Source organism: Parasteatoda tepidariorum, chromosome 9 (genome assembly GCF_043381705.1).
Source record: "Parasteatoda tepidariorum isolate YZ-2023 chromosome 9, CAS_Ptep_4.0, whole genome shotgun sequence".
NCBI classification, from domain to species: Eukaryota; Metazoa; Arthropoda; class Arachnida; order Araneae; family Theridiidae; genus Parasteatoda; species Parasteatoda tepidariorum.
In genome coordinates, this window is record NC_092212.1 from 75,363,637 (window position 1) to 75,374,042 (window position 10,406).

The window sequence follows — 10,406 nt, forward strand, 5'->3', positions numbered from 1 at the left end:
TATCAGTTTAATTGACTTATTTGTTTATTATTCATGATATACTATTAATAGTATCCAGAACTGTACGGAATGCCGTGCATTTGATCGCAAACTTAAGAAAAATTCATATTTGTAGTGAATACCGAGCAAGTGTACACCAGGTAATGAGTAACACACCTCTACCTGGCTATTATTTCGGTTAATCAAAATATTATTAATGATGCACAGCGATTATAAAAAAATTTACTCTCGTATGAAAGGAAAAAAATAAAGAATACTATCAGGGAAAACAAAAAGTCACTTTGAATTAATACATATAAATTGAATACCTTGTAAATAGAAGTAAACATATTTCATAATTTGCCATTTTCTCATTTAGCATTGTATACAATGCTTAAGCAATGGGAGAATTTAATTTAATATTTTTCTGGTCAATAGCCATAGAAAAAAATTCTTAAGTTCATTATAGGGCCAAGTAGTAGACCTAAAAATTTACATTTTTACTTAGTAGCCAATGACCGATAGACTAGTAACTTCGTGGCTACTTTTTTGTCAAACCTAATGAGTCGGTGACTGATATCGATTGGTCATTTTCATTTAATAACCACATTTTTGAAACTTATTCTTTTGGATTAAATTATGTTTTTAAAAGAAATTCATACCAGAAATTGTCTACGTCTATAAAAAGTAAATTCAGCAATAAAAATAATATACCTGTGCGATAGTTTCTTAGGCTTACTGACTTTAAAGAGCTTTGTTTAAAAGTATTTGGGAAGGCAAAATATATTTAATGTATATACTACAACTTTGTAAGGAATTCCCCTTCTGCATTGTACCCCCGAACCAATTGTAAAGAAACTCCCCTTCTACATTGTATCCCCGAACCAATTGTAAAGGAGCTCCCCTTCTACATGGCATCCCCGAATCAATTGTAAAGGAACTCCCCTTTTACATGGCATCCCCGAACCAATTGTTAAGGAACTCCCCTTCTACATGAATCTTTCCACCATAAATTGATGGATTCTGAAAGATCAATATTTTGAATGGAGACGTTGGACATCTTAATGAAAATTCTGTTATTCAGAGTCTCTTTCTGATACACTTTAAACATTTAACGAGTAATTGTTGATTTAATTTTAAATTGCTACTTTTTTGTTGACTTAGCATGTGGCAGGTAGCTAGTGGTAATTGTAAAGTATACCAGATATCCGACTTTACCGAGAATATATATGTATTCTTTTTTTAAAATAAAATAAAAACAAAAAATGGAAAAAAAGTTTAAGAAATAGTATTTACCAAAACTTAATTCAGGTTTCTGATAATCTTTTCCTCCTGATTTTGTAGTACCTCCTTCAAGAGCACCAAAATCATCCAATCCTGGTTCAATCTTACCAGGTTTTGCTCCTTCAGCAATACCACCTCCTGCATCCACGCTATCAAATTTTTCTTCCCCCAAAACACCTACATCTTCTGCACCAAAATCATTTTTTCCTTCACCCACATCATCTGCTCCTCTTTCACCAAAATCAAGAACCACTTCTTCTCCACAATCAACTTCTCCTTCATCAGAAACACCTATGTCTCCTTCTCCTAAACCATCTACACCCCCTGTTCTTTCGTTATCTAAATCACCTGTTCCTTCGCCACCAATATTATCATCTCCTCCCTCATCAATTTTGTTTGCTTCTCCCAAATCAACTGCTCCTCCTTTATCAATATCACTTGATATTTCTGAATTAAAATCATCTGTCCCTAAATCAACTGTTTCATCTACGCCTAAATCATTTCCTCCTTGAAAATCACCTCTCAAACCACCTCCTTCTTCCAATCTATCTGCATCTCCTACACCAAAATCGCCTATTTCCGTATCAAAACCATCAATTCCCTTTTCCCCCAAATCAACCGCTGGTTGTCCTACACCCAAATCAAACTTTCCTCCGATCTCCAAACCATCACTTACTTCTGCACCAGAACTATCACCTCCACCTTCACCAAAATCATTTATTCCGTCTGTGCCAAAACTGTCTATTCCCTCTAGCCCGGAATCAACATTGAGACCTACATCAAAACTTTCCTCTCCATTAATATCAATTGCTAATTTGTCTTCGAAGTCATTCGCTTCTTCACCTAAATGTCCCACTCCTCCCTTCAAATCAAGATCTAACTCACCCAAACTACCTCCTAATTTCTCGCCAACGCCAAGTCCACCTTCTCCATTAATATCAACTGCTAAGTCACCCAAACCACCGATCCCTTCTGTGCCCAAGTCAACTGCGTCACCTCCACCAAAATCAATTGCCAAATCTCCTATCCCACCAGTTAATTCCTCACCAAAACCAAATCCACCTTCTCCATTAATATCGACTGCTAAGTCACCCAAACCACCTATCCCTTCTGAGCCCAAATCAACTGCTTCTCCTCCTCCAAAATCAATAGCTAAATCCCCTAAACCACCAGCTAATTCCTCACCAAAGCCAAACCCACCTTCTCCATTAATATCAACTCCTAAGTCACCCAAACCACCGATCCCTTCTGCGCCCAAATCAACTGCTCCTCCTCCACCAAAATCAATACCAAAATCTCCTAAATCACCTCCAATGTCTCCATTAATATCAACGGCTAAGTCACCATAACCACCGATCCCTCCTGCACCCAAATCAACTGCTCCTCCTCCACCAAAATCAATACCGAAATCTCCTAAACCACCTGCTAATTCACCTCCAATGTCTCCATTAATATCAACGTCTAAGTCACCATAACCGCCGATCCCACCTGCGCCCAAATCAACTGCTTCTCCTCCACCAAAATCAATACCAAAATCTCCTAAACCACCTGCTAATTCACCTCCAATGTCTCCATTAATACCAACTTCTAAATCTCCAAAATTACCTCCCACTTCTGCATCCAAACCACCTACTCCTCCTCCACCAAAATCAATAGCTAAATCCCCTAAGCCACCAGATAATTCCTCACCAAAACCAAATCCACCTTCTCCATTAATATCAACTGCTAAGTCACCAAAACCACCAATCCCTTCTGCGCCCAAATCAACTGCTCCTCCTCCACCAAAATCAAAATCAAAATCACCTAAACCACCAGCCAATTCACCTCCACCTTCTCCATTAAAATCAACTGCTAAATCACCTAAACCACCACCTAATTCGACCTCAAATTCATTTCCCATATTCAAGTCAACTCCTCCTGCACCCAAACCATCTGGCAATTCTAGATTGACCCCAATTTCATCTGCGCCAACTTCAACTGATCCTTCTCCACTCATGTCAATTTCTCCACGAATATGAGCACCTATAAAATTAATAATTATTATATGCTTTTTGATAAAGTTAGTTACTTTTTCTTTTAACTTCAAATACTGATTGCCATTCTTATTATGGCTTTTATAAATTATAGTTCAATAAAATTTGAAAATGATGTCGAAGATGAGGTATTTCATCCATTTTTAATATTCTACGTCATACTCATATCATCCAGAAATAATTTTCAATATCTGTTTGATGCTGCAAAAATTAAAAGCCAATATTAGAACAGAACATATTTTGGTTTTCGAGATTTACGAAGTTGGAAACAATAATTTAAATTCTCAGTTTGACTCATTAATTAAGATAAAATGATTAACATAATGCCAAATACAAAAAAAAGGCTTCTAAACACAAAACAGAACCGATATGACTTTTTTTTAAAACTAAAATTAAAAAACTACATTATGTGTCAGTAATACTGGTTAGCAGTGGAAAATAGAATGTTTTGAAGTGACTTAATTTGCATTACACCAATACAGGAAAACAAATTCTAGTCACAAATGAATGAATGCATTGTGTTACTTACTTCAAAAATGCCAGTTTTCGAGTATCATCGTTGAAGTAAAAATATATAATTCCATCCTTTTGTTCTATTAAGCCTAATTCAAATTGTCCAAATGTTCTATTTGTGATGTGCGTAAAGTTGACAAATTATTTTTATTTCTGGAATCCTTGCGTGTATGTATTCTAAATTAATAGTTCTTGTTGCAAATTTGCGTTTTTTCTGTCCTTTTTATGAATTATATGGTATAACCATGCTTTGTTTTGCAAAGTTTTAGTGTTACTTAACACCAAAAATAGCAGCAACTTTTTTACGCTGAAAGAAATACAATGGACAATTGCGGTGTTTACATCTAAAACTAACCTTGGTGTTTTATTACGCCTTAACTCTACTTTTGTCGTTTCAAAACACCATTTTGGTGTTAATATACACTAAGAAGGTTTACAATGTACTTAACTTTATGGCAATATTTCAGGGTAGGCGCATTTTTCCGCATCATATTAGCTGTTTCATCAAGACTTGCGCAGCTATAGTATGACAAAAATTGGATTGGCCTTCCATAGGCTCAGCTCTAAAGCGTAAGGAAATAAAACGTAGATTACGTAACCAGCCAAATCGACCATCCTCACTGCCATTACTTACTTCAAGGGCCATTCCTATCATGACAGAGAGAAATAAATTACCTAGTTGGTTATTTGCGGGAAATTATTTTTCACCAATTAGACTTTCATTCTCCCTCAACGGTGATCGGAAGTGCGTGAAGCGCATGCAGTAAGAATAACCCTTTAGCAGTGATGTATGCCTGGAAGACAGGGCTCGAAAAACCGCCCGTACGCCCGTCCTCGGCGGTCGAAAATTCTCCGCGGACAACAAATTTCTCGAATCCAGCGTCCGCGCGGGCGGCCATTTTCCCGTTAATGTTCGTGATACATTTTCAATTTTTGTTATCATACAAGAGTCTAGCTCCTTACTTCTAAAATGACCCTCTAATCTCGAAATACAGCAACATACTGCGCATGGTGGAATTGATGTTTTCTCTGTCTGGGAGTACTGCAGCGGTTGAAAGGCCTTTTCAGCAATGAACTTACAAGAAAAACACATTACTTACTGGTCTTAAATAAGAAGTGCTAAACGCATTTAAGAATATCTACCTAAATGGAAAACCTCTTTCAGATTTCTGTGCAGAAACCTCCGCAAATCATTGGCTTGATTGTGGAACTGGCGAACGTCAGATTTGATTTTTTTTTAAAACGCAGTACCATCGGATAAATTGACAAGATAATTGACAGATAACTTAAAATATGTTATTTAAATTATTTCATCAAAGAAATAAGTTATTTCATAATAGAAATACTACGTTTTACTATTAGTAACCTAGTATTTCTTTTATTACTGTATAATGTAATCCTAGTATTTGTAATCCTAGTAACGACTAATTCATTGTGCAATTTATATAAATGTTTGTAATAAATAAGAGAAAATTATATTTTTATTTATTTAGAAGCTACGGGTTAGTTTCATAGGAGGACGGGTACATTGTTGGACAAGCCGTCCTCGGGGACGGGTAAAAGCCCTGCTGGACGAGCCCTGCTGGAAGATAATTCCTATATCCACCAGTCGAAAACTCTTAAATAATCTGCTCAAATGCTTACTGACTGTCATCAATGCAAAAGAGAGGCTTATATCGTATTGATATATGCCACAGAGCTTGGCCAGGTAGTGTTTTAGATTTTGAGTTTTGCACACCTAATGGCACCCCTCATCTCACTCTACGGCACCACAAGGTAACTGCACACAATTTGGGTGCCACTGTTCTAAAATTCTATTTCTTCGGAAACATTGTTTGATCGAAACAAATTTTGACTGGCGGCTTTTCGCCTTATCATTTTTGAAGTTGAATCATATTAAGGAAAGTTATTTTGATGTGCAGAGCTTCTGAAACTGTTATAACGTGATGCTTCTAAAAATGCAATAACGTTTTAATCTAATTACGTAAAAATACAGAGAAAGTCAACAAAAAATAATACGAATTGGGATTATTTAATCATTTTTAATTGTGTTGGTAAGTGATTTTTTTTTTAATTTTAAGGTGAAGTTTAAATTAAAACCAAGTTATTTAGGCTATACTGTTTTTTTCCAACTCGGACCAAAAACTTACATTCAGCTAGTTTTAAATAATTTTGAATTTATCTATGAATAGAATCCAAATAATTTGGTTAAATAAGCTCAATTTCTTTGGAAACTATTATTAATCTCAACTTGACAGTTTACATATCTTAATTCCTTAAATGGTGAATAATCAATTATAAAAAACAACAGTTACACTTAGTTTTTTCGATAAAAGTAACTGAAACAGTATTGCATAACCTCAGAGAACGTTAAGGTCTTCTTCAGAGTATTGCATACTCTTTCTGATGGATATACAGTCCCTGATCAAATTATTGGACGCACTAAAAGATTATATCTAAAATTTTAATTATCAGGGGATACTATGCAGTTTTATTGTTTTTAAGCTGCAGAAACCGGTTTGCACTTGTTTCCGTTCGCGTATCAATTGGTAAACATTTTAATGCAATATGTTGAAAATAAATACAAATAGGAAATACATAAAAATCTCCCGCATAAAAACCCATTACATGTATGTTTAAATTTAAAAGTATTGCATATTAACTCATGCAAAACACGTAATTATTAAAAAACTATAGTGCTTCAAATAATTTGGGTCTATTATTATAATATATTAATATTAAACCAGATATAATAAATATTCTATATTTATATAACAAATCGTCTAATTCATCCAAGTGTTGAATTTATATTATAAATCGTTTATTTTAACTAATTAACATACGAACGAAAACAAGTACAAACCGGTTTCAGCCGTCTGAAAACAATAAAGCTGTATAGTATCACCTGATAATTAAAATTTTACGCAGAATCTTATAGCGCGTGTAATAGTTTGACCAGTGACTGTACACGGTTATTGAATTTCTTAATTCCATTACCAAGTTTGTTTCGCAAAAAGTTTAAAAAACTACTGTGGAAAACATGCGTACTTGTTGCATACATAACTTAACTGAATTTTGTATCAAAACACCATTACCAGCATCTATTCCAAGTCCGACGGAACCGTCGACTCCAGCACCAAGTCCGACAGAACCGTCGACTCCAGCACCAAGATCCAAGCCTGCTCCAACTTCACCTCCTGCATCAAGTCCTATTCCCATTTCACCATCTGCTGCGCCGCCGCCCATACCGAGTGATCCTCCTCCACCAAATGTAAGATTTATACCAGATTCACCTGAACGCAGATTAACCAAAATGCAAAGATTAAATTTTATGACGAAATGTAAAATCAAAACAGATAATTTATAACCCATACCATAGCAGAATATCTAGTATTTACTAATTAGTCTGACGTATTTTAGGGAAAAGATAATGAACTTACACACCTAAAAAGCTAATTAGAAAATATACCACTCATTGCTAAGTTATTCTGATTTTTTTCAAAGGGTTATATTCAGCATGATTAAACAATTCTGCGCAGATTTCCTAATTAGCCTCAAGACAATTAGGTTGATTGCAATAAGCCTAAAAATATCAGACAGAAAACAAAAGAAGTCATTCTGGCTAGAAAGTTCTGAGAGCTTTCCTGATTGTATTGCTTAAATGATATTTACAAAGTTTCAGTCTTTTTAGTTAGCCTACGATATATAGTATTCGCCTAGCATCCTATCATGGGTTAGAGTCTCCTTGTCGTCAAGCTAACTATGAGAGATTTTCATGGTTTTCTGTTCCATGTAACGCAAATGCGGGTTAATTCCATCAAAAAGTCCTCTACGAAGGCAAATTTCTACCAGAAGTTGATCCAGGAGTTTTCTGCACTTCTGGATTGAGTTTAAAATTACAAGGCTTAGGAGTTGAACTTAGTCGTAAACTAAAATAGTAGTCGCAAACTAAAAATTGGATTGGCTGTTCAACGACGGTTATAAAAAATATAATATAGGATTTGGGCGGAGCAGTGGTTGCAAAGGGGATAGAGCACTAGCTTTTCAATGAGGTGAACCGGGATTGAATCCCATAGATGGCTGGTCGATACGAATTCTACACCCGGCTCACTCCGACCACAGTGCTGATGTAAAATATTCTCAGATTTAGACGGATCACGAATTAGAGTCCTCTTGCCGTCAGGCTAATAGTGGGAGGGTTTCGTGGTTTCCTTCTCCATGTATCGCAAATGCGGGTTAGTTCTATCAAAAAAGTCCTCCAAGAAGGCGAATGTCTCACGTTTCTGGTCTTCTAGATTGGGTTTAAAACTACAAGACTACGAAGTTGAACTTAGTCGTAAACTAAAAATTGAGTCAATTATTCGGTTATAATTATAATATAGGAAGTGGGCATTTAAGTCTGAAAATCAATACCTTGCAGAAGAACTGAGTAACGGAGATCTTTTACTTTTGATTCTTATGCATACAACTGTGAATCTTATAACCTTAGTCACTTGTCGAACCTGTAACTATCGACTTCTGAAAGATCGAGTTTCCCGCCTGTTACATATATATACTTCTAGTTGGACTTTTTTTTTTGCTTCATTGCATAGGCTTCATCTGGCGTGCTACTTATTTCCCTTTCGTTTAACAGTCAGTAACTTATGCCAGATGTTGGCATTTGCTACCAGTCTGCAGAAACTGCTTCTGCACTGACAGCATAACATGGTCCTCCTGTCGAAGCTGCCATTCTTCTCAGTTCAATCCATCCTTTCATCGTATCTTTTTATTTAATTTACATTTCAGTGTTTCCTTGAGTTTTTGAGGTTGTTTTAATCATATATATATATATATANTATATATTAAATAATAAATTGTACCCACCTAATTTAAGTCCTCCTCCTAAGTCACCACCCATTAATCCTACATTTGCTCCAAATGCTAAAAAAAGAAAAAGAAATATTTCGGTAGCAGTACCACTAGTAAAAATTTCATAAACATAATGCAGATCATTAATTTATTTCATAACAGATTTATAACCTACTTATGTGTGGAATATTTATGTGTGAATTATGAATTTCCTAATCGGTTCCCCTGAACGTCACGCGCCTCGCACAGAGCAATTTAGATCGAAAAATTAAAAACGAAAGTTAATTTAAATAGACTTCTAAATTACAAATATTTCGTTAAAAAAAACATTTAACGCGTAATATGTCTCGAAATTAAAAAAGAAACCTGCATTTGAAATTGAAATAAAGCAGCTGTAGTTTTTATAACATTTAAAGTAGTAACAAAAGATAATATATAACTAGTTTTAACAAAATTTTATTTAACTTCCGTTTCTGATTGAAATACTTTATTGTATTATAAATAATACCCTAAGCAAAGTATTAAAAATTAAAGCTTAAAACTTCTTTCTATAAAGTAGTGTTTTTAAAATTCGATTTCTTATTAACTGATCGACCGATTTCGCTCATATTCTGTTTTTTTTGCCGTGTAAAATTGTATTCTTTGAAATGATGTAAAGAATTGAAAACCTTTCAATTCAAAATGATTTTGATTATTATTATTTTTGGATAAAGAATTTTGAAATTGCGTGCAAGAATTTTTCCAATTCGATTAAAAAGTTCTCGAGATATGGCTAAATAAGCAAGGAATAAAATTAGCATTATAGGGTCCAAACTTCGGACTAACTTCCTTACCAAACTGTTGGGCCCATTTTATTCTTTGATTGCGGTTACCTCCTTGGGGATCAGGAATTTGAATCCGCATTAAAAAATGGTATGTATGTTGAACGAAATATATTCAAAGAAAGTACGTTTTTGTGCGTAAAATTTGTAAACCTAAAATATTTTCTGCAGTAATTAATTAGCATGTTTGAAGTCAACCCTTCAAACCATTAAGATTGAGCCTTAGAAAGTGAAAATCCGATCATTAGATCAAAAGTTATTCAGGAAGGTTCATTTATTTTTTTTCGAACTGGAGACTTTACATATCTTCCTGTATAACATTGAATGGTGCTGCTTCTACATCAACTGGTTTCCTGATTTTATCATAAATGTTCACTTTTTATTTATGTGGTTCTTATACTTAATTGTATAGAATTAAATTAATGGAATAAGATAGAATTAAATTGAATACAATAAAGTCAATCGTAAAGTCAATCGTGAGAATGGGTACGACTAAGTTGATAAAGTGGTACCATAGCGTATTAACAACAAGTTCAAATATGATTTTATTAAAGTATGAGGCCAATTGCATATTTATCTATATATATATACACCGAAGAGCCATTGCATTATGACCACAATGCTAATAACATGTAGGACCACGTTCTGCCCTCAAAACTGCTAGCACCCGCCGTGGCATTGATTCCACAAGGTGCTTATAGGTATAAGACCTTATGGTATAGGTATAAGACCAAGGTGCTAGAGGTAGTCTGTGGTATCTGGTACCAAGCGCTCACTAACTGGTCCTGCAATTCCCTCACATTTCGAGGGGGTAGCGTGGCAGCACGAATTTGGTTTTCCAAGTAGGACCACAAATGCTCTATTGGATTAAGGTCAGGTGAATTTGGGGGCCAAGACATGACTTGAAAGTCACTGGAATGTTCCTCGA

The 10,406-nt window shown here is 34.9% G+C and overlaps 1 protein-coding gene across 1 annotated transcript in view; it reads right to left on the minus strand.

Moving 5' to 3' along the window:
• The window catches only part of LOC122272131 (uncharacterized PE-PGRS family protein PE_PGRS54-like), a gene marked incomplete in the record, with an annotated part of 82,213 nt that overhangs the window by 37,948 nt on the left and 33,859 nt on the right, over positions 1-10,406 (minus strand). The window contains 3 exon segments of the mRNA XM_071185859.1: positions 1,276-3,285; positions 6,905-7,102; positions 8,673-8,729. Of these exon segments, the coding sequence (XP_071041960.1) occupies positions 1,276-3,285; positions 6,905-7,102; positions 8,673-8,729 (2,265 nt within the window).